Source organism: Perca fluviatilis, chromosome 24 (assembly GCF_010015445.1).
Source record: "Perca fluviatilis chromosome 24, GENO_Pfluv_1.0, whole genome shotgun sequence".
Taxonomy (NCBI): domain Eukaryota; kingdom Metazoa; phylum Chordata; class Actinopteri; order Perciformes; family Percidae; genus Perca; species Perca fluviatilis.
In genome coordinates, this window is record NC_053135.1 from 20,610,889 (window position 1) to 20,636,881 (window position 25,993).

Below are 25,993 nucleotides of genomic sequence, written 5' to 3' on the forward strand. Positions count from 1 at the left end.
TTTTTTTCTTTTCTTTCATCGTCTTGTCGTTGCTTGCTTGTTTTTAGTTATGTGCCGGCACATCTTTCAGCTTCTTCTCCTTTCAGGGTGGAGATACCTTTTGAGTTTAAAGCAATTGGTTTATATTTGCCTTTGTCTTTAAAGTGCAATAAAAATGCTTAGTTGGCGTTGAACCTTGCTCTGCTTAGCAGCACTTTATCACAGCTTCCAGTTCATTGTTTTGATGCTTTAACGAACAGAAACATACAGAGCTTTGGTTGTTTTCTGTAACTGTCCTCTTTGTGGTTTTTGTCCCCTGCTGCAAATCAAATGTAATCCTCCTGAAACATGTAGAAATGAGACAAACCTTTAAAGCTCCATCTTCTTTCCTCCTCTCTTCTGTCATGTCACTAGGTGGTTGCCCTGGGTGACACACCTGAAGGCACCTTGGTAACGGTGATGGCGGGAAACGATGAGAACTACTCAGCCGAGCTTCGCAACGCCACAGCCGCCATCAAGAACCAAGTGGCCAGATTCAACGATCTGCGCTTTGTCGGCCGCAGCGGACGAGGTTAGTTTCTCGGACTGGTATTTACACTTGAAGATGGATGGATGGATGGATGGATGGATGGATGGATGGATGGATGGACGGACGGACGGATGGATGGATGGATATCTTGCCGTGGGGGAAATTTGTTTTCACAGTCTGTTTCATGTACATGGCAATATACATGGACAAATACATCAACAGTGAACATAAAGACATGTATATAGAAACATATTTACAACAAGGACACCACATCTATTCAAAGTCAGAGAGATGGTTTGTTCAGCAGTGCTATGGCAGAAGAAACAAAACTTCTGCCTAAGCATTATTGTCTCGACATTGTCTCTGACTTGTCTCGGTCTTGTTTCAGAATTGTCTCTGACTTGTCTCAGTATGAAATCCTTTAGTATTACCGTGGTAGAAAGAACTAAATTACTTTCACAACAACTCAGTTTACTCTGGCCGGTTTAAAAGTTGGCCACAGACACACGTCAGCGAACACTTCATACTCTGGATTTTTCAGGTCAAAATAAGTTCAATAGTGTTTTTGTTACAGCAGAATAAAAAGTCTTAATGTCTGAAATGTGAGATTGCACTTCAGCTTTATGAAAGTTAAAGTTAATAATCTGGCCTAATCTGATCCTACAGCGTTGTTCCTCTGCAAAAAGATAATCATAAAGTAGAAGATGAACTGTCTCTGCATCACAGAAAGTGTAAACAGGTCTTGGAAAGGAATATAAATATAACAAAATCTAACAGTTAGTGAGAGCATTGTCTGCCTTGTCTAGGTTTTAATAGCTGTGTTTTTTACACAACACGGCACACAGCAAGATTACAGGAGGGGAAGTACATCATGTGAATAAAAACAGTATTCACACTACTTCCTCGGAACAGCCATCCAACGTCTGCCTGGCTCTGCCTGGCTCTGCCTCCCCCCCCACCCCCCTCTCTCTCTCTCTCTAACGGACACAGAGACCACAGTTACACTAAATCAGTCACAGGCAAATGTGCCAACTAATCTATTTAAAACAGCGAGCGTCCTGTGTACACAACTCTAACACTCACTCGGACAAGTGACAAGTGCTCCCCGGCTGAATGGGAATGTGGGAACACCTGTCAATATTTGACAGATTCCCCCGTTCTGCTGTTGAAACATATTACATGTTCATGTGCAGGAGAATTCAAATGAAGAAAGTTGAGGAGTAGAAATTTGTTTCCATGCAAATGTACCGGCACAGAGAACAATGAGCTTCGTTTCCCAGCACCGCTGCATCTGAGCAGGAGGTTGAAAACAAGACAGGATGGTTAATAACTGATGTTTTCTCTCTAGTCATCATCATATCTATGTATGTGTTTTAGACTAACTGCCATCATGCTACACACAACAGCAGCAAGGGCAGACAGAAGCTAAAAGTCATCCAAACTATTTCACGCTCATGTTGTTCTTTCTTTTCTTTTTATAGTTGTTAAGTCCTGTAGTCCATTGGTTCCAACTTAAGTTTTCACCTTGCAAGCAGCTTATAACGACCCATATCCACGTTTGTTTTGTAGTTATTGTGGGAGCAAACGAGGAAGTAAGTTGACCAAGTTATAGACCAAACTCTGAATGGAGGTTTTAAACAGACTCAGGACTTCACCCAGGAGACTGGGGTTCATGTCCTGTATGACACTAAAAGGAAACAGAGAGGTTTTCCAACTGAAGTCCATGACCCATTTTAAGCCAAACCATGGTCTTTTTCTAACCCTACCAAAGTAGTGCCTAAACATTCACAACGTTAAACAGAACAGTCAGTTCTGTTGTTCAGCTACGAGGACGGGTTGCTTTAAAATCACTTAACCCTCTCAAACTCAAGACATTTTTGAGCGCTTTTTGCTCCTGTCTAATTATTACTCACTGTGAGCTCATTTTTTTACTCTTTTTGCAAGTTTTGCATCTCAAATTAAAAAGCACAACCATGGCCAGAAGCAGGAATAACTCATAAATGTCTTTTGAACAGTTTAAAGGGGTGATAGAATGATTATATAGGGTATTTTATACTGTTCCTTAAGGTCTCCTAATGGGGTATGTAACATTGGTTGGGCTGAAAACTGCCCGAATGCTATTTTATTAGGCCCTTAACTACCCTGTGAATATGGCTCTATTTGGAACAAGAGCTTTTCTTCCAAATATGGTATGCTCATTAATATTCAGAATGAGCTACGTGCTGATTGGTTTGAGCAAACTACATAGAAACACATGGGAGACTCGACAGCAGGTCTCACTGCAAAGTTATACATTGTTTGTCGGGCAATTTCGTTATTAAAATTCACTTCTGAGACTTTTTTAGGCGAGAAATCAACTATATAAAGCTTAAATATGGGACGTTTTACGAAAATGTATGGCTTATTGCAAATTTGGTAAGACTGTGTGTCGGAGTTCAGCTGCCGGTTGCTGCCTCACTGCCCGGCCTGCCTTCCTCCACAGACCCCGGCCTGCAGCTCCCCTCTTCCTGCTAGCTAAATGGCCCGTGTGTGAGAGTGATAGCGCGGTCAGCGAGCTTGTTACACCAGCAATCTCTTACAACAGTTCCAGTTAATCTAGGCTGGCTGTCAGCTGCTACTAGAGTAGCTATATTTACAGTTTGAATTTTTTCGTTTCATTATCTATGACTGTCCCTTCATGCTATGTGTAGCTACAAATAACGGATAGTTAGCTTCATTTTCGGCATAAATAAATATATTTACAGTTTGAATTTCATCACGCCACTTATACAACATCTCCCTAAAGGTCTTATAAAGCTAACAACGGTGTCCGATTTCAAGTTAATGACATTTTGTGAACAGTGGGGGTTTTGTTAGCTATGACTGTCCCTTCAATCCTAGCTATGTGTAGCTAGCTACAAATCACGGATAGTTAGCTTCATTTTCAGCGTAATTTGTTTATATTTACAGTTTGAATTTCGTCACGCCACTTCTACAACATCTCCCTAAATGTCTTATAAAGCTAACAACGGTGTCCGATTTCAAGTTAATGAATTTTTGTGAACAGTGGGGGTTTCGTTAGCTATGACTGTCCCTTCAATCCTAGCTAGCTATGTGTAGCTAGCTAGCTACAAATCACGGATAGTTAGCTTCATTTTCCGCAAAATTTGTGTATATTTACAGTTTGAATTTCGTCACGCCACTTATACAACATCTCCCTAAAGGTCTTATAAAGCTAACAACGGTGTCCGATTTCAAGTTAATGAATATTTGTGAATTTCAGAGGAATTCTAATAGGAGCTAGCTCTCATTGATAGAGCTACATCCAGCCGCAGGCTCTATCAATGAGACTCAGGGACAAGCGGCGTTTATTTCCCCAATCGTTTGTTTAAATAACTCAACACATTATAATTACACACATTAAAAGATTAACTGGAACCTGTGGTAACAGATTGCTGGCGTAACAAGCTCGCTGACCGTGCTCTCACTCACACACACCGGGCATTTAGCTAGCAGGAAGAGGGGAGCTGCAGGTCCTGGAGCTCTTTCAGAGCACCGGCGTTTAGTAGTCCATTATCCAAAAACCGGTGACTTTGCGCGGGTATGGAGTGCTGTGGGCTGCCAGTCGTGACGGAGCTCCAAGTACCTCATAGCAGGCCGGGGTGTGTGAAGGAAGGCAGGCCGGGCGGCGAGGCAGCAACACAGGCAGCACCGGCGCTGAATTCCGACACACAGTCGGACAAAATTTGCAATTAGCCATCCATTTTCGTAAAGTGGCCCATATTTGAGCCTTACATAGTTGATTTCTCGCATAAAAAAGTTTCAGAAGTGAATTTTGTAATGGAATAGCAGAGATCTACGCGACCTAGATTCGGAAGACTACCTGATCTCTCTTAATACACCCATGGCTGTGACAAAGGTTCCGGTTTTTGGGAGGTTGACGTCAACTTCCAGCTTTGTTGGGATTCGCCCGTTTTCAGCAGCAGTTTCAAAATATGAGATTTTCATAGTAAAGGGGTGTCAATGGGACTTTGAGCTTCTATGTATGTCCTATTTACCCACCGAACTGTCGTTATTCAACTATGACAGGGTAAAATCGGTTTTGCATTCTATCACCCCTTTAACAAAGTTATAATGGCATTTATATATATATATATATATATATGAAAGACATACAATACAGGAAAAAAATATTTTGGCTGTAAATCATTCACACAAATAATTAGTTACATTTTTATAAAGGTAACACCAGTGGTGGAATGTAACAGCTTTAGTTACTAATTTTGCATTGAGTACTTTTACTTTTAATACTTAAACTACATTTTTCTGATGATACTTACATACTTTTAATGAAGTAACATTTTCACTGCAGTACTTGTACTGTAACAGAGTATTGTTGCAGTGTAGTATTACTTAAGTAAAGGATCTGAATACTTCTTCTACCACTATTCACCACTAGGTGAACTTCGCTGTGTTTCGGTGCTGGTCTCAGTTAGATTGGATGAATTTTCATCACGTGGCTGTGCATGCCAGTAAACAAACATGGCTGCCTACGCGTAGCTGAGAAGCTGTAGACTTTTATGCATTTTACACCTCCTTGATCATTCCAATGTTTTTGTTTTTTTTTTACAATTGTTTTTAAATTGGATATGTTCTGTGTGAGCTTTTATCCTCTTAGTGTTTTTTTGGCCTACTTTGGAGCTTTTTTACATTATGTCAGCAGAGTCTCTTGAGGCGCATTCAGGGACCGTCGGAATTTCGAGAATCCGACAAACAATTCCTTTTTTTCAGCTTCTTTCTAGGGTAGCCTAAGTGTTTTTTTCTTTGGCAATCTTTTGAACAAAACATGCTTTTTCTAACCCACCGGCGGGTTTGGGGGGGACACATTTAGTTTACATTTTATAAAAGGGTCAGTGATGTTCTAAAACAGCTGCTCACCGTAGTTTTTATCAAACAAACAGGAGGAAACTGTGACTTTGTCCAGCGGCCACATTTGGTGCTCCATTTTTTTTTCTAGTTTTTTACAAGAAGAAAACTACAGAACATTGCCAGACTTTATCTTTTGTTTAACTGACAGCGCCTCCTCACAGTTGTGGTTATAAGATTGGTTGGATGAAATAATATTCAGGGGTGAATTCTGTGTTGATGATTTCTAGAGGAAACTGTGAAGATTTTGCTAGTTTACTGTAATGTGTTAGATGATAACCACGTTGAACAGAGAAACCTCTGAATGTCATTAACGGTCGGTGTGGGAAGTGGTTAGTTTAGCTGCCCACACCGATGATGGTTTAGTGGTTTGACTGGTGGTTTCTGTGTGTGTGTGTGTGTGTGTTCCCTGACGCTGTGGATTTGCATGCAACTGTTTTACTAAATACTTTTCCTGAAGGTTTTAACTGAGGATTCAAACACTCACAGATCTCACTTCTGATGTCTGAAAACACCACAAAATCATTTCAGAGGGCGTTGCTGATTAAATGATGGTATACAAAAACCAATTAACTGTTTCCAGACGGGTGAAACTGTCGAAGACGGCGTCCTAACTAAACTTAACACACTTTGCAGCTTCAGTCCATATCTGGACACATCCGGTGTTCAGTTGCCGTTCTTTGCTCGGTGCTTTTCCCCGAAGTAGAAATAGAACAATTTTACACACATAGGGGCCCTATTTTAACTATGTAAGCACACAGCGTGAAGCGCATGGCACAGGTGCATTTAGGGTGTGTACAAATCCACTTTTGCTAGTTTAACGGTGGGAAAAAGGCACATGGTTCAGAAGGGTTGTACTTATTGTCTTCATTAATCATAGGTGTGTTTTGGGCGTAACATGCAATAAATCAATCAGAGGGTCATCTCCCTTTAACCCTCTGCACCCCAGCTTGTCATATATGACAAAAATCGGCATCTCTGATTCATAACTTCATAACTTGATTATGAATATAATTAGTAGAAACATACCGTCTGTTGTAACTAAAAACTAAACAGTCGCCCCGTTCTGCTGATGTATTTGTTGTCTTCGTAGCCCTTACAGAAGGTTTTGTATTGAGCCTGGATGTCCAGAGTTTTTCAGGGTCTTTGTGCAATAAATCCAAACTGTTAGATACAAAATTGATACACTTTATATCCACAATTTCTGATTTCCCCCCGTTTATCAACGCCGGTCGACACTAGCTCTGACACTAACCGTTCATTTTGTTTCCCATGATGCTCTCGGAGATGCTTGTTTTTGTCTTGTCAACCAATGGAAGGCAGGCCCGTCACACATAACCCCCATATAAGGCCGTCAATACGTCATCCGAGGGACTACAAAGATTGTTTATTGTGAGGAGGGATCACTTGAAGTCAGAATAGTAAGATGTGACCAAAGATTGTCTATTACCATTCTAAACCGTTCTACAGAGAAGAATGGCATCACTGGTTTGAGTTTTGGCACGTTTGGGCCTTTTTTTGAAGAAATGTAAATATTTTGTCCTTTTCTATGAGGTATAATGTTCATAATATTTATTTTTGTCTCCAAATATATAGGAGAACTGTTTTAGACAACACAAATGCTTGTGTAGCATTGCTGTGTGTGTGATGTCAATAAATATGACATTATTATTTTGAGTATTGGCATAAGTGGTAAGTAACCCATATGTTTGTTTGTAATCTTCTGCATGTGTGTGTGCTGCTGTGCGTCCCTGTGTGTGTAACAAGCATAGTGTGCACGTGCTGTGCACGAGCCTAGGAGCATTTTACTAACGCGCTGTTAAAATAACAATGAAATGCTGCGTTATTGACTTTAGACCAGGTTTTTGTTGGTCAGTGGCGCGATCACTTCCCGCTGACTCAAGATAGCAATACTCCCAGAATGCACCTGAACATACCTCCCTGTAAGACCAGCACGCCCAGAATGCACGTGAACACACCTCCCTGTAAGACCAGCACGCCCATTGGCCACAAATGGGTGCAGGTGCATTTGCTATTTAAACGATGTGGACGCTGGACAAGAAACTGACAACTTTGTTGGTCAACTAGCAAAGAAACTTGCGTCGGGCTTTGTGCTGTGCTGCGCTGGGTGCAAGATAGGGCCCAAAGTATGTGAGTTTTCATATATGTACATTTCCATGTCTAATTAGTGTAGAAAGTGACTTTGATGAGAGAAAGTAAATGTAATGTAAATGGGCTGTATTTATAAAGCTCTTTCCTAGTTGTAATGTCTAATCAAAGTGCTTTTACATAATACAGGAACCATTCACACACATTCATACACTGTGGCCGAGGCAGCAAGAAGTTACATTTTAGTTGATCTTTTAGCATGTGTTCTCTCTGAAACTGAAGTGGGAGTTTGTCTGAAATGAAACACGAGTGTGAGGTTTGATGACGGAACATGTCTTGTGTTTGTTTCATACAATGGTTCAACTACTACCTGTGTGTGTGTGTGTGTGTGTGTGTGTGTGTGTGTGTGTGTGTGTGTGTGTTTTGTCAGTCTCTCTTTTAGTTCCTCTTTTTAAACAGAACCATCATTTTTTTCTTTCACAATATCTCACTGTGTGATCACACACACACACACACGTGATAAAAAAAATTACAACCTGGACTCTGCAATCGCTGACACGAGTCACACACACACACACACAGACACACACCCCTCATGTGTGAAATGTCCGCTCTTATCTTCAGAGAAACAGTGTGGTGATTACGGAGAAAGTCCCGGAAAACTTAGTTTGGTTAACCGGCTGATAGACACAACAGACACAAATACTTTAGCCGTTCTCTCTCTCTCTCTCTCTCTCTCTCTCTCTCTCTCTCTCTCTCTCTCTCTCTCTCTCTCTCTCTCTCTCTCTCTCTCTCTGTCTCTCTCTCTCTCTCTGTCTCCCTCTCTCTCTCTCTCTCTCTCTCTGTCTCTCTCTCTCTCTGTTTCTCTCTCTCTCTCTCTCTCTCTCTCTCTCTCTCTCTCTCTCTCTTTCTCTCTCTCTCTGTGTCTCTGTCTCTCGTTTGTTCTCTCTCTGTCTCCCCCTCTCTCTCTGTCTCTCTGTCTGTCTGTCTGTCTGTCTGTCTGTCTGTCTGTCTGTCTGTCTCTCTCTCTCTCTCTCTCTCTCTCTCTCCCTCTGCTGGCCATCAGTGTGGAGTCAGGTGGACGACAGTTTTACAGGTTTACTCTTCATTTCAATACAGCACGAAAAACAGACTCCAAAAGCGACATAGGCCTATATTAGCATTTTGGTAATCGTTGTGAAACTGCTGCACAGTGGCGTTCTTTTTAACGTAATGGTCGCAAGTTTTAAACGCGTAGTTAACATTGTGAAACGGAACTTCTTAAGTTTAGGTAACAAAAATTACTTTAGATTAGTAAAGCATCAAGGATTGGCTTAACATGAGTCACGTAAAGCTACTAAAATGAGGGTTAGGGTTAGAAATGACAACAAACAAACAAAATGAGGACCTACAGACCTACTGTAGGTGCTTAAAAGTCGGTTCTGAATGTACCAAACAGAATGGACTTTTTATGTTTGAAAAACCCTCCTCTAGTTGAGAAAAGTGATTTAAAAACTTGTGACATTATCACCACGAAATAAAGTCTCTAGGCCAGCGGGAGAAGCACTACTGCACAGATTCAACCGAAGTAAACACGGAAGACTAGAAACCTTTTTTTGGAGTACGTGCCAGGCTAATGACCGTTGAACTGAACAGATTCCATTTTGTATCTAGTTTATATTAAACATATTTGATGTGGAGGTCTATCAGACATTTAAACACTAGGATGGTCATGTAGGCTTCTCCACCACCACCAGCTGTTTGATTATTAACTGATTCAGCATCGTCCTTGCACCTTATGTAAGCACTTTTGTCTTTAGCATGATTTTCAATTCAATTTTATTTATAGTATCAAATCATAACATAAGTTATCTCGAGACACTTTACAGATAGAGTAGGTCTAGACCACACTCTATAATTTACAAAGCCCCAACAATTCCAACAAACAATGATGAAACAAACAAAACTAATAGAGCTCAGCTGGTAACATGGTACAAGCTTCCACAGCTAAACTCTTTCTGTTGTCCTTTTAATAACATGCAAATCATGGGGAAACAGTCGACTGTTGCAACAGGTTTTTCCAGTTGTTGTACTTTGTCAGTTTAAAATGAAATGATGTAATCAAATACCTGTACGTTTAAATGTTAAATGCAAATAATGTTTGACAATAATTCTTAAGTCATCAGTGTTATCATGTGAAAGGGAAACGTTCAGAGACAGCGATAGAAAACAGAAATATAAGGAGAGAGAGAAGTGAGAGTAACACCTGGCATTACCCACATAAGTCAGTGTGTGCGTGTGTGTGTGTTATCTAGGTTATTTCTGCCTGGGGGTCCATGACTTCCATGATGTAATGCATTAAGCTGACCAAGAGGATATTTGGGGACAACAGCAGAGAGGGAGGAGAGATTGAACGGAGAGTATAACTTGAAAAAGATCCTGATTAACACTTTTTCCATTCTATTTCTTCTTCTCTTTTTCTTCCCCCATCCTTTCTCCCTTTCTTCCTTTTTTCTGACAGGGAAGAGTTTCACTCTTACCATCACCGTATTCACCAACCCTCCTCAGGTGGCCACATACCAGAGAGCCATTAAAATCACAGTGGACGGTCCGAGAGAGCCACGACGTAAGTGACACTGACACCGATGTTGACGTTTGCTCCACAGCAGATAATAACATCTGGAGTCCCACAGGGTTCAATTCTGGGTCCAATTAAATTCACCATGGATCCACTTGAAAACAACTACCTAAAACAAAACAATTGCATTTTTAGTGTTACTCTGGTGGCATTAACAATGTTGGGAGTTGTAGGGACTCGTAGGGAGTCGTTGGGAGTGGTTTGGAGTCTTTGGGAGTCATAGGCCGTTGTTGGGAATGGTTGGGAGTGGTTGGGAGTTGTAGGAACTCGATGGGAGTCATTGGGAGTCAAAGGGAAGTCGAAGGGTGCCGTGGGGATTTGTAGGGAGTTGTAGAGAGTCACATGGGAGCCTTTGCGAGTCACAGGGAAGTCGTAGGGACCCAATGGGATTTGGTGGGAGTTGGATGGAGTCATAGGGAGTCACAGGGAAGCCATTGGGAGTCACAGGTAAATCATAGGGAGTCATAGAGAGCCGTTGGGAGTCGTTTGGAGTTGTAGGAAGTTGTTTTGATGACTTGTTGGATGCAGCAACATTCTCAGACTGATAAGAATCACTCATCCTGTGCTCTCACCTCGACTCACCTGGAAGGATGCCATTACATGAACACTGCTTGTGTTTCAATGTCTCCTCTGACAGATGTCTGAGAACAAAACAACTTTACAATACTTTGGAGAATAGATATTTTTCCCAACCTGAGGTCTTTGCAAAAGCAGCCCAGTTTTTGCACCTCATAAATTATGTCCGAATCTTATTTTACTTTTAATTTGCCTAACCCTAACCATAACCTAACCCTATATTATTTGCCATAACCACAATTTTTCCATAACCTTAACATACTCCAGTTACTGTACACAGATATTAAAAGCAACAATGTTAAAAAATATTTTTTATTGAATGTAAGACAGGGTTTTGCAGAATTGTCTAGTAGCAATGTTCTTGTCTGACGATGACAGGGTTGTATATTGAGGAACAGTATATTGGGGTTAGGATTTGGGTTATTAAAGCAGTAATCATTGGCATCAACATCAATTTTTACTATACACTTCACATTTTATCTGAATACACCTCAAAAGTTTATTAGCGGGTTTGGTGATCTTTTCTCTTTCATTACTACTGCATCCCTTCCTGATTTTTCAAACTACGTACGACCCAAGGCCCAGATCGCAGAACTAATGTGCGTTAATCGCACTTCAAAAATAAGTGGCGTTAAAGGGTTTTGCGATTAACTCGTTATTATCGCGTTCATTCTGACAGCCCTCATGTTTAGTAATGTTATTAAAGTGCTGACAGAATTGTATTGTGTATATAAAACATTGTTGGGATCTAATGTTGATCACTTCACGCTGTATTTATATATCGCGATTAATCGCATGATTTCCCTGATTAATCACAATTAAACGCATTGTTATACGCAAAATCCAATAATGAAGTCAAGTAGTGTATAGCGCAATTTTGTTTTAAATGTTCTGCCATTTGAACGAAAGTACCATAACATTTGTTCTGCAAACACTTAACATCAGCATTTTGTTTATACAGTAGAAGATAAATAAAATATTTAGTGTAATTCTCAACTTAAACAATGTAATCAAAGCAAATACAAAATTAAAGCTTATTGCCACTGCCAGGGCATTCATGTTATCCTGTTTGTTATATATACACTATCGGTCAAAAGTTTTAGAACACCTCAATGTTTTTTTGTTTTTTATAGAAATTTTATCAGTTCAAGTCCAATGAATAGCTTGAAATGGTACAAAGGTGGTGAACTGCCTGAGGTTAAAAAAAAAGTAAGGTTACCCAAAACTGAAAAATAATGTAAATTTCAGAATTTTACAAAAAGGCCTTTTTCAGGGAACAAGAAATAGGAAACGTAAAGCTGTTCTGCAGCAATGGAGGTTGATCAAGCTTTGAAAGTTGGTGCTACCAATTCCCACAGGTGTTCCAACTTGTCTGGATTACTTACAACCCTCTGTTTGTATAAAAGTATTGTTGGAACACACGGTGGTACCGTACCCTCGTGAGCATTATTTGAACAGTATTGTACTGCAGAAAGTAGTGTGTTGCTATAAAAATGGCGGGAAAAAGGCAATTAACAATGGAAGAGAGACAGACCATCATAACACTTAAGAATGTTGGTCTTTCCTACAGAGAAATTGCGAAGAAAGTCAAGGTGTCAGTGAGTACAGTATTCTTCACCATCAAAAGGAACTTAGAAACTGGGGGAAACTCTGACAGGAAGAGGTCTGGCAGACCCAAAGCCACAACAGAATCAGAAGACAAGTTTCTGAGGGCTAGATTTATCAAGCCATTTGTGTCTGTTTCCAGGCGCTAATTGGTCGCAAAGACGGACGTAACCGATGCGGGCTATTTACAAACAGGGCGCACTTGGGTAAAATCGCAGATTGTCTGCCACATGAGCGAGAAGAGACAAGTTGCGCTTTCAATATGCGTTCGTGGGAGGGTCATGGGGAAAGTGGGAGTTCCACCTAAAAGGTGGGAGGATACGCGTAAAGTGCGCCTAATTATATATTCCGTGGTATTTACAAAGACTGCCAGTAAGAGCACGCCTCTTCTGAGGGGGGAATTCTCCACCTCTTAAACCAAGAAACCAGGTCTAAACCAAGAAGCGCGTTTTCCTGTGTGTAAAAATATACCTTATTCAATGGGAGCAGACTAAAAACTAAATAAAAAAAACCACCTCCATGTCTGTTCCAATTTTGATAAACAATTTGGTGATAATTTAACTATATAACACTCTCTTTAACGACTTAACCCCATCGGTTGGGTTGACATATAAATTATATAAACATATGTATACATATATTAAGCCAACACAAGACTGTCATAACAGACCACACATGCCTTCATTCTCTACAGAGATCTCAGAAGTATCTATGCCGTCCACAACTTCCACCTGTTCGGCAACAAGCGTTTGCTGCACCACCTCTTCAGTAGTAGATAGCGTGTCTATTTCTGGTGGACCTGAACCGGTTCTCCTCGATTGTGCCCGGTTGTACGCTACCTTCTCTTTTGTTCTGCGCTTTATGTCTTGCCACCGTTTTTCTTACCTCCTCCACTTGTCTCCGTGTAGATGATAACAAGTTGATTGTATTTCGTATGGCAAACCAAATCGAATTTATTCCCAAGATTGTGGATGTTCTGCCCTGTAATATGTTCACGTTTGTTGTTACTTCATGCACTAATAGGTAAATTTCATCGTCACTAAATTTAAGCTTGCGCTTTCTTTTTCCTGTAGGAAGATCCATGATAGATACATGCGGGCCATTCTTTGCTCTTTTAGAGGCGCGCTAATGGAGGGCGGAGTATGCGCTGATTGCCTGATGGGTGTCAGGTTTGATAAATACTACGCAAAATGTGGAAGCATAGCGTGCGCTATTACCGAACTCACATAAACATAAACTGCGCTTGTGTTAGTAAATTAGCTTGCGTGATTGGCGGCTCACAGGACAAAAGCTTCAAGCTCAGCTTAATAGTGGTCGTAATAAGCAAGTCTCAGTTTCAACTGTAAAGAGAAGACTTCGAGCTGCAGGTTTGATAGGTCGAGTTGCAGCAAGAAAGCCATTGCTAAGACGTCAGAATAAGAATAAGAGGCTTGCCTGGGCCAAGAAACACTGCCAATGGACTACTGAAGACTGGAAGAAGGTGTTATGGACTGATGAATCAAAATTTGAAATCTTCGGGTCATCACGCAGGATTTTTGTACACCGTCGAGTAGGCGAAAGGATGGTTCTTCAGTGTGTGACATCAACTGTCAAACATGGAGGAGGAAGCGTGATGGTCTGGGGCTGTTTTGCTGGATCCAGGGTCAGTGATTTGTACAGAGTGAAAGGCACCCTGAACCAAAACGGCTACCATAGCATTTTACAGCGCCATGCAGCACCCTCTGGTATGCGCCTAGTTGGTCAGGGGTTCATTCTACAGCAAGATAATGACCCAAAACATAAGTCCAAGCTATGCCACAACTACCTTAGCAAAAAAGAACAAGATGGTAAGCTTAAAAACATGGAGTGGCCAGCACAGTCACCAGACTTAAACCCCATTGAGCTGGTTTGGGATGAACTGGACAGAAAAGTGAAAGCAAAGCAACCTACAAGTGCCACACATTTATGGGAACTTCTGCAACAGAGTTGGGAAGAACTTTCTGAAGAATATTTGATTTCCATTGTAGAAAGAATGCCACGAGTGTGTTCAGCTTTTATATCTGCCAAAGGGGGCTACTTTGATGAGTCAAACATTTTGAATACATTTTGGTTTCTAAATTGATTCCATGATTTATTTTTTAACTTAAATTGTTCATTTGTTCTATTCTTTCATTTCAGAGTACAATAAGACATTGAACTGCATGAATTTCAATAAAAACCTGGAAAAATTGGGGTGTTCTAAAACTTTTGACAGGTAGTGTGTGTATATATATATTAAAAACACAAAATCCTGAGCCACAATCATAACATTAAAACTGTAACTCCGAGGTAATTATGGTTACCCAGTGATGTCCAGTGAGAGTAACACGTTGTAAAATTGTCGCTTTTGCGGTCCTCTCCTTTTCATAACAACTGGTGTATTCTTCTTGTGATGGTGCGTCTTGAGGGAATCTCATACCTGCCGTCATTTCTTGTGATTCTCAGAATGTTTCTCAGACCGACGTCCTCCACAACCCTAATGGGCCTGCAGTCTGTAGCTATCCACTTCACTATGGCATCTGTTAGCTTTTCTTGCCTTTGTTTATCTATACTTCTCCCGTTTGTTGGTTTGTTTATCCACCAATTCTTTTCTTTTCCGGTTCCTGTAAGCGGGCAGCAGTCAGCAACAGACTTTTACAAAATAAAATAAATAATAAAAACTGCGTTAAAATAATTGTGTGTATATATATATATATATGTGTGTATATATATATATATATATATATATATATATATATATATATATATATATATATATATATATATATATATATATATATGTGTGTGTGTGTATAGTAGTCTAAAAAGTAGTCGCTTAGTAAAGAAATGGCTCTAATCACTACAGAAAAACTCTCAGCAGAGTGAGTCAATATGGAACCTGATGCAACACGAGTTCCTCTCCCACTCAGTGTGATGAAACAGGGGGAATTCTAACGGCAGATGAAAACAAGAAGAGGAAGACAGATTTTGTTCAGCTAATTAACATTAATAATAATAATTAGGATTGAATGGAAGTGAAGTGAGCGACAGTGTAAAGAAGAGACGAGAGGACGTCTCCTGCCAGCTCCCTTCAGCTGTGAATAACCATCACTCGTCTCTAACTCGCCCACACACTCAGTAGAAATACACACACATGCACACTTCCCCCGTTGGGAGGAAGTGGCTGTAACTGGAGCTGCGTCTCCCAGCTTTGAAGTGCAGCCAGCACCACAGACGCCGTGACAGACCACCACACACACAGCCCTGTGCGGCGCCCGTCAGCAGATTCCCTAATGCATTAGCAGACACAGTGTGTTAACAGTGTCAGGACACTGTAAAAGCCTGTTGGTTCTAACTGTTACTGTAATCCCTATATATATATATATATATATATATATATATATATATATATATATATATATATACACATACATATATATATATATATATATATATATATTATATATATATATATATATATATATATATATATATATATTATATATATATATATATATATATATATATATTATATGTTGTGTGTGTATGTGTATATATATAACATATCACAACCATGAAGTAATCTGCTGACATTTCTACATTTCTTTGTGTTGCACGTTTCAGTTTTCATCGGACCTAAAGAAAGTCAGTGTTGAAATGTGACAGTTTTGTGTTGTCTCCCTGTCCCAGGTCACCGTCAGAAGATGGACGAAGTCAAACCTGGCTCCCTGGCTTTCTCCGAGCGGCTAACAGAGCTGGAACAGCTGAGACGGGGCTCGATGAGGGTGACGCCCCCTCACCACCATCACCATCAACACTCGGCCAACACTCGCCAATCTGCAGCACTGAACTCCGCCCCCTTCTCCAGCCCGACACACGCTCAGATAACTGCCGGTAAGAGCACAAACGTGATTTACGTCTGTCAACCTTGATTAGGAAATGAAGCCAAGAGGCAGCGAAGAAGAGAAGGCAGTCTTCCTGTCTGTATTCTGAACAGCTCCCATGCTGGTATGGCCGAGCAAGACGTGGTGTTGTTTCCTCTTGCTGAACCAAATTCCACCTTAACATGAACCAAGTTTATTATGAGGCCTAAATGCTACAGCTGCAGTCTCACGTCACTGTATCCAGCAAGGTTCTGGACCTTCTGAAGACTTCAAATAGTCAGGGAGAACATTTGGGAACAAACATTTGAAAGTTAAAGAATAATGCTACAAGAGCACTAATTTCACTTACTGATGCCACTTAAATGTGACTTCTGAAGTTCTTGGCATTTAAAAACAATTAGTTTAGTCATCCTGCTGTTGCTAAACGCCATGACATTACATATTTTCACTGAAAAGAATACATTTGCTGTTTTCCATCTAATTAACTCCAACATTCAACTTAATGTCTCAACTCTTATCATTTTCAACTGGAGAGTTGATAATACATACTGTCTTAGACGTAAGGTAGTAGGTAAGGATAAAGCGACTTCAGGCAGATGCAGAGTAAAGCACAATCTACTCTGACCAAGACACCAAGGTGTTTTATCAATGCAAATAAAGCTGGAAGCTGGATTTATATGTGACTCTTCTGGATCCGAACTGGCTGTTAAACCCAAACCTTCTTCAAATGTTGATTCCCATCATTTCTATACAGAGCACAACTTTCTAGACCGATTCCGATTTTCTTTGAGTTAGGCCAGCCGATACCGATTTTAGCCAATTCCGATTTAATTTTTTCTAACCACTTTACAGCATACACAAATATTTATTTTCAATCTTTTTTTTTAATAGAACATTTTGCATAGAACATTTTTTGAACAGATAATGGATCACTATAAAATAGAACTATATAAATTACTCCTAGTGTGGGAAATTCACACACATCTAAAGTGCAATGTTAGAACCATTTCCTTCTTTTCACATCCAATATCCAACTAAAAAAATGTGATTTGGGTTTTTGGTGTCGTCCCTCCACGCCCTACTTTTTCCTTGCAGGTGTTGCATAATGCAAACTTGTTATCTTCTGCACACACGCTGAAGAATTCCCAAACAGCTGACATGTTGCAGGTTAATCCACGAGGTTCCCTACGTGTGCCAGAACAGCACTGACACGCGCTTCACACCACGAGCAGGTACACACCACACACGGTGGAGAAGTTGAGAGAAAAGAACTGTGTGTACCGTCTGTTTGTCGCGTGCCTTGAGGCTGTAGGTAACTTTGCGCAACTTCTGTTGTCAGTTAATTGTAGCGTTGACCGGCATGAAATCGGCATATGTCAGACTGACCTGCCGCTCGCCGGTCATGGCCGAGCACAGGAAAACTGGCCAATTCCAGTCACCGGCCGGTCTATCGGTGCATCTCTAAGCACAACCCACCTGTGCATTATATTTAGGTCACTTTCACACCTGAGCAGTTTGGTCCATTTTAACTGAACCCTGTAGCGTTTGGTCTGATAGTCCCGTTGGTTTGGGGGGGTGTCAAAGCTAATTCTAACTGTGGTGTGGTCTAAACAACTGAACTCTGGTCCGAAACGGGTGTCTCTGTTTTCTTCACAGAGCTCTAGATTTCAGTTCACTTTAGGTGAAAACGATCCATCCCAAATACAGGAAGAGAACCAATAACAGAGCATTTACTAGCCTGCAGTTTCAACCTTTCACACAGTTTACAAACTTATATCTGATGAAGGGATGATAACTTTCAGAACCATAAGCTGTAGTTAACATACATCGCTGGTCATCTGTGTGACATCAGCATCTCTCTCCTTCACTCGCTGTCTGTCAGCGTATTCTAAAGTATTAGAAACACTGAAGTAGAACCAGAAAACCCCAGATGTTATAAATGTAGTGTTGCTCCATTATTTCTGAGAGCAGAATTGTTGGCCAGTTTCATTCAGATATTCTGTCCAACAGAACATTTCCACTGTGTCACATTTGTTCACAGTGTTTGGTGTTTGAAAAAGTGCAGTGTGAGCTCAAACACAACCAAATGAAAAATGACACAATGTTGCAACTTGACCCTGAATCGCACCGAGTCTACAGAACTATAGGTGTGAATGTGCCCCATACAGCAGACACTATGAGTGTTTTGCTCACTGACTCTTCAACATGTGGGCAGGAGGAGACCCTGCAGTCTGAGCCGTTTACGACTGGAGCTAGAGCTCTTACTTTAGTAATAGGAAACTACTCTTCTGCAGATTCTTTATGAGCTCAAACACAGAGCCTACAAACTACAATACATCTCCTTTACCATAACCCTATGGTGGAACGGTACCAATGTAGTCTGAAAAAAAGAAACCTATCCTTTAAAACGAGTTGTACTTAAACAGTCAGTTGTATAACAGCGGGCATGTTGAACTGATGTGGTTAGCTGGGGATTGTGAAGTACAATAAAGTGGCCACCAGAATAGTTCATACCAACTCTCTGACTCATGCAGCATTTATGTTGCATGGAAACCTGAATCATATTTTTATAGAAAAGAAAAGCATTCTTTTCATTCTCTTCTTATATAAAACTTGAATGAATTATCTTTCTGTTCAAAATCTGGCTTATTTTGAAGACTAAATGCCCGTCCACACCAACGATAACCATGGCTATAACTATAACTATACCGACTGCTGAATAATAACTTTCTGCAAACTGTGGCGTGTGTTTTCCAAACTTGTGCATTCAGCTTGCATCAAACCTCGTTGTTCCTCCTTGTGGTTTCAGAGAGATCCATTGTGGTCTGTGTGGGTATGTGTATTTACGTGTGTGGGTGTGGTTTTGTGAGAGTGTGTGTTGCGGTTGCCGTGGATACTCTATGTGGCACCAAAATACAGAATCTGTTCCTCTTCTGGCTTCAGTGGTAGTGACTCTGTGTGTGTGTGTGTGTGTGTGTGTGTGTGTGTGTGTGTGTGTGTGTGTGTGTGTGTGTGTGTGTGTGTGTGTGTGTGTGTGTGTGTGTGTGTGTGTGTGTGTGTGTGTGTGTTTGTGGAAGGAGGAAATGAGAGTCAGCTGGCAGGAAGTGCTACTGTGAGAAAAAAGAAAAGCAAAGCAAACGTATAACTTTCAGAATTTGAGAAAGTAAATATTGTCTTCGTCAAGGTTTAGTTTTTCTACACTTGTAACTGTGTGAAGGTGTTTATGTAATGCTAACACTGGGCTAACAGCGGAGGAAAGATAGGAACAGAGAAACAATTTTTTCCCATCAACATGCATCAGATTTCAGCGTAAATCTCTTGAACAAACCGTCATCCAAAGCAGGGTTCATAACTCAGAATAAACAAGAAAAAAAAGTCACTCTGAGAGGTGTGATGGATTTAGGGTTTCATCACTTTAAACTGCACACTTCTCGGGCTGGTTAAGTATGAAATGATGTTAAATGGTTTGTTTGACAGAAAGACTAGTCTCACAAAGTACTCTCTTTTCTGGTTTTGTTCATGGAAATGGGAAAATAAGTGCATAAGTTGTATATTATTATCTGTGTGCAGGTTCAGTCAGAATACATTTGTAGCCGACATTAAACTGTCCGTGTTAAACTGGATCTGGAATAAGATGAAGTTGATCTCTAACTGTGTCTGTGGATGCTGAGCTGTAAAACACATAGCAAGCGTGTACAATTAGTGGTGTGAAACATACTGTAGCTCTGCAGGGAGAGAAACAGAGAGGTAGCTCTGAGTGCTTCCTGTTTTCTCTGCCATTCTAGACCTCTCTCTCTTTCCTTTTCTCTCTCCCCGTCATCACCCCCTTAAGCTAAGCTTTCATTTCTCTTTTAATATTGTCTTCCTTTCACTTCTCTACTCCTCCTAACTGTGAGTGATAAATACTGTGTGTTCATGCACTCTGGTCCTTTAGTGTGCACATGTGGCAGCAATATCTCAGTTCCTCTAACCTGAGCCCAAACCTTTCACAGTTCAGGACAGACGGAGAAAATAACCCAGGACAGTAAAGTGAACTTATGAGCGCAGAATACAAGAGCTCTCGCTTCATATCCTGGCATTTTTTTCTTTCTACCCTCTGCAGATTTAACTTGGCCAGACTTGAAAGCCTTCATTGATGTCTTGGCGCTGTAAATTGCTTGTCTGGCGGCACACACACTATCTACACACTCTTCGTCTGCAAAAAGTCTGATGTGTCATCAGTAACCATTTATCAAGATATCTGATTGTTAGAAAAAAAACCCACAAAATTTTTTTAATTCAGGGCCATGTTCAGCCCCAACAAAACTTATTTAAATCTTGTTTAAACTGAAACTGGGTGGGTTGAACACCCTGCTGTGTGCACAAATGTTCTGCCTTTTAATTACCACAAGTTAATGGCCCTCATTTATCAACCTAACGTAGAAACCAGCGCAGATATGAGCGCAGAAATCCTTTTACGACAGGCTTCACGTGTGATTCATGAAACATTCGTATCACACCAATCAGAGCGTAAGAATGGTCATACATTGATAAATGCAGCGGCTGGAAACGATCTTAATTTAAATATCACGCCCCAATATATTCTCGGTTTTGAGGCCTCGCCCCTGCAATTTACGACATGGCGAGACGTAATCCGGCTGAGAAGCGGCACTTTTCAGAGGTGGAGATTGAAACTCTGATATCTCAGGTTCATTTGAACTAACGTGTGTCCTTTTTGGCAGCCTGAAAACTGTTATTAAAGGCTGGAGAAAGAATTCGGAATGGAAAGAGATCACTGATGCAGTCAACAGTGTTGCCATAGTAAATCGGACTCCAGCTGAAGTTTATTTAATTTATACATGCTTGACATATGTATTCTATAGTCCTAATAGTAATATAGGCTTCTTTTGAAATCTCTTAGGCCTACATGTTGGTGTACTTAAATAAAATGTTTTAAATAAACACATGGTAGCGGTCCGGAGTTTATGCAGTGTCTTTTATTTTACTCGTGTTTTTTTTTTCATGAGTCAGAACGAGGCAACAGCTGAGGGAGAGCGCGTGTCCTGAACCCCCCGTGCTCGACCACCACCCTGACCCTGTCTCCTGACAGCAAAGGGGCTGGAAAAACAAGCCGAAATAACTCGGTCAATGGAAGAAATAAATCATTCACTTGAAAGAGAAACAAAAACCTGAAGAATAAATAAAAATGTTGTGCATCGTCATTTTTCCTGTATTGAATATCATTGCCACACATAACACTATAGGCTACCTTTTAAAAGCGAGGAATAATATCCTGTCTCCTTGGTTTAGCCCCCAGTTGGGGCTGTGCTGGACACTGCTCTCTGGGCATCGGGTCATCTGGCTCCATCACTACATTTATAGCACCCTGTTTTCCTGCGCAATGTTGTGCAGAACCCCACAGGCTAAAACAATGTTGCAGACCGGCGCATAGAGGTCTTCTAAAAGAGCCAGATCTGCCATTGCTGATAAGTGATCAACTGATGATTTCTCCTTCTCCTGTTAAACTGATTATATGCTGCACCGCAAGTCCACACTGACTCCAAAACTTGCGTACACAAGTTCAGACCAGACGTGAGATTTTTTCGCAGCCTACGCTCACGTTCAAATTGATAAATGCCGAGCTTTGCGTAGGAATCGGCGTACGCCCATCCTGCGCCTGTTTTAGGTCGTACGCACATTTCATAAATGAGGGCCAATGTCACTACTCTTTGGATAATGCCCACATAACCTGAGAAAACGTACCTCAAAGCTCGTAATATTACGGTGCAGTTTTAAGAGTTCACACACCATCTTTACTTCAGAGATGTAGTTTTACACCTCGATGAAGAGACAGCTTAAAAGCGATTTGTGCAGAATGTTTGAACTAACTTTCAAGCACTTTCAATCTTAACCAACCCTTTAACGATTCCTCTCTCCCAGACTCCAGACAGATGCAGTCATCTCCGTCCTGGTCCTACGACCAATCGTATCCCTACCTTGGCCAGATAACCACGCCCACCGTCCACACAGCCAATCCCCTCTCGCCTGGTCGATCCTCGCTCAGTGACCTGTCTTCACGACTCTCAGGTAGGAACACGGCAAGCAGCAAGTCATCAGCAGGCTGGAGACCTGTGTGTGAATGGCCGTGATGTTTAATGTTTAATACTCTACTGTCCGATGTGAATCCGCAGGGCCATCTGCTGGGATGTCAATATACACTCAGTCTTAAAAAGAAAATAATTTCTGTTACTTTTTAACCTGACTAAAGTTTTTTCTTAAAGGTTTTAGTTAGTATACTTAACAATTTTCCATTGCTTACTTTAGTTTTAGTTTTACCCAGCTAAGTAGCACTTTGGTTGATGTTGCAAACATTAAAACACACTAAATACAGAAACAAATAACACACACATACAAACTACATAAAATACAACTAATATAAAGTGACGGGCATTGGAAAATAGCAATAGCTATAAATGCTGTGATGCTGTACATTCAACATTTATTGCACAAACGTCTATGTCTAAGCATCTGTCCCTATTCATACATGACAAAAATGAAAAAATAAAATAACCTTAACTCTGTGACCTTTGCCGTCTCTCAGGTCCTGAGCTCACAGCATTTGGCGACCCAAGGATGACGTTAGAACGACCTTTCCCCTCCCTGCCTGACTCGCGTTTCTCCGGCCACGCCCCTCTTTTCACCTCACAGCTTTTACACTTCCACCCTCCCTCCACATGCCACCCATACCACACTTACCTCCATTCCATAACACTTCACACCCCAGAAGATAATTCCAGTCCATGCCCTCCACCACCTGTACTACTCCACCGCCGCCGGCTCCTACCAGTTCTCTATGATGGCTGGGGGGGCCAGCGGCGACTCACGCTCCCCGCCAAGGATCTTGCCACCCTGCACCAACGCCTCCACAGGCTCCGCTCTCCTGCACCCCTCGCTGCCCAATCAGAACGAAGTAGTCGGTGTGGAGGTGGAGTCCAGCCACAGCAGCTCACCAACCAACATGGCCGCAGCTGAAGCTGTCTGAGAGCGCGCGCGGCACCCAAAAACCGCCCACCCCCCGCCCAAAAAAAAACACCGCCGCCCCGCCCCAACCCCCCACACCCCTACGGTATTCAAAACCCAACCCCCCACACCACAACCCCCCCCCCCAACCCTGGAGACTGTACTGAAGACCTAACCCTGGAGACCATACTGAATCCCTAACCCTGCAGACTGTACTGAACCCCCCCTGGAGACCGTACTGAACCCCTAACCCTGCAGATCGTACTGAACCCCTAACCCTGCAGACTGTACTGAACCACTAACCCTGCAGACCGTACGGAACCCCTAACCTTGGAGACCATTCTGAACCCCTAACCCTGGAGACTGTACTGAAGACCTTACCCTGGAGACCGTACTGAACCCCTAATCCTGGAGACTGTACTGAAGACCTAATCCTGCAGATCATACTGAACCCCTAACCCTGGACTGAACATCTAACCAACTGAAACCCAACAGAAACCCGGGAGAACCTCACTGGCCCCAACCTCAACGATCCAACATGGCGCTCTATGTATATTGTTTCTTATTAATAAAATGGTTGAGTGATTTCCCCAAAAAGCTGATGGAAGATATATCAGGTACAGTCAGTGTTGGTTTATGTGTGCACATGGGACTTATATATAAGAAAAATATTGAATATTTACAGATTTATCCTTCAAGAGAGAGTCTGGGTGTGTTTCATACACACCGGTTGTTGCATGTGAGACAAAAGATTGTCCTATGTTTGACCTGAGAGAAACCCTCCGGCAGTCCAGTTGGTATGGTCTCACCCTATCCCGGCTCATAGTCAGCTTTTCTCAGCTTCATTTCACTGTAAAGACCGCTAAACTTAACTGTCATGTGACCGGCCGGCAGTCGCTTAATTTTGTAGGATATCATACAAATTGTTGTATCATGGGAATGCGGTTACAGTGAGAAGGGAGGAAATGTCGGGACACATGCTACTATCAGTTAGCAGTGATGTTAATTGTCACCTATCGATGCAGTTCCCTAGGTGTTCCTTGGGTAAACTGCATCTCAGGAAGTCTGCTGACTCATTATTTTTTTATATATGTGCACTGATATTTGGGAAAACTTTACGTCATCACTTGACCAGGACAAGTGAGTCATCCTGATAAAAAGCCGTGACTGGACCTAACAGAGGAGCTTCTACTGAATGGAAGCACTCCGTACGGACAAACGGAGGTTTTACAGACCGATAAATGGAGGTTTTACGAACCGGTAAACGGAGGTTGTACACTGACAAAGCGCATGCAGCAGCACTGGACTGATCTAGAGTCAGCTTCCTTTGTAAAATAACATGAATATTGTTGATGTTAATGTAGTGTACAGATGATTATGACGGCCTGTTTGTGTTTATCTGTCCATCTTTCCATGGTTTATTTTAACTCTTGGGTGATATTTTTTACTAAACTCAGCCCAAAACAAAGATACACGATGACTTCATTCACTTTGGGCCCAAATCAAACAAAAATGGTGACATAATAAACCAAAAATTCAGTCGATTTATTCCTTATTTATTACAGACAGTCTGAACTAGACTGTCCACAGCGACAAACCATTACAGCATGGAGTTTTATAAAATGCTTTAATTTATTCCTACAATACCATTTGTTGGTAGCATTTTAAGTATGTGTGTTGATCTGTACTGTATATAACCATAAATTATACCTGCATATGGTCATGTTTTCATCCTCTCTCTCTCGTTGTCTCTCTCACACAATAATTTAGTTTTCATGTTGTTGATGTTCCACATCTGGTTTTGATGAATATAAACCTTCTTACAAAGAAAATACATCTCTTGTCCTGTGGTTCCTGGTCGTCTGATTTGTTTTATCAGTAATCTTTCTTTTTATAAAGGCAGGGCAGTTTTATTTCTATAGCAGCCTTTAGACATGAAGCAGTTCACAGTGATTTACAGGAGTTAGGGTGAGTTTAGTCTCGCTTTTCCCTCCTCCAAAGCGTGCAGAAGGAGGATCTGGCTATTCCACACAGCATTCGGAGATGGGAGGAAAACGTGCTCTGGTTTATTGGCATTTCTTTAAATCAATCAGAATCGTCATGGGCGGTGCTAAACTCTGCACAGGTCCGCTGTAAAATAGTTGTGCGAGAGAAAACTCAGATTGGACAGATAGTCTAGCTAGCTGTCTGGATTTACCCTGCAGAGATCTGAGGAGCAGTTAACCATAGTCCTCACAAATCCACCGAATTTAAAATTCCAACACAAAGAAAGCAGAAGGAAATGGAAAATACATACATCCAGCGGAATTTCCTGCAGCACCGGAGCAATCCCGGAAGGGCAACGTGAAAGATATAGACAAGGCTGAGTTAAGTACACAAAAAATACAATAAAGGAATGTTAAAATTACAAGTACAGGGAAATGATAAAAAACTAGAGAAAATGATAAAAGTAGCAATATTAACAATATAAAATAATGTTTTAAAAGACAATAAAAACAAAGCTAGTTACAGATTAAGACTGAGTTATGTAACCATTAAAGCCACAAATCTAAACAGAAATCTTTTGAGTCCAGATTTAAATGATATATATTTTTAAAAACATTATGAGGAGAAACTGGACCAAAAACACACAACCTGTTGGTAAATTTGAGACATTTGTCCAGTCTTTTTGTCCATGATTTGTCTTTGTTTACCTTGTATGCCCGTCCAATAACCTCACATGCTGTATATTAATGTCATGTCCAGATTATGCTGCAGTTTTTCAGCGCGCTAAACGTGTTTTCTGGGACTTCT

General features: G+C 41.2%; 1 protein-coding gene across 1 annotated transcript in view; it reads left to right on the forward strand.

Annotated features, from left to right (window-relative positions):
* LOC120554627 (runt-related transcription factor 1-like) overlaps positions 1-25,034 on the forward strand; it is a 40,828-nt gene extending 15,794 nt beyond the window's left edge. The window contains 7 exon segments of the mRNA XM_039793639.1: positions 394-550; positions 10,023-10,127; positions 16,008-16,211; positions 22,121-22,267; positions 22,782-22,981; positions 22,983-23,218; positions 23,427-25,034. Of these exon segments, the coding sequence (XP_039649573.1) occupies positions 394-550; positions 10,023-10,127; positions 16,008-16,211; positions 22,121-22,267; positions 22,782-22,981; positions 22,983-23,218; positions 23,427-23,442 (1,065 nt within the window). The 3' untranslated portion in view covers positions 23,443-25,034.
* The last annotated feature ends 959 nt before the right edge of the window (positions 25,035-25,993 follow it).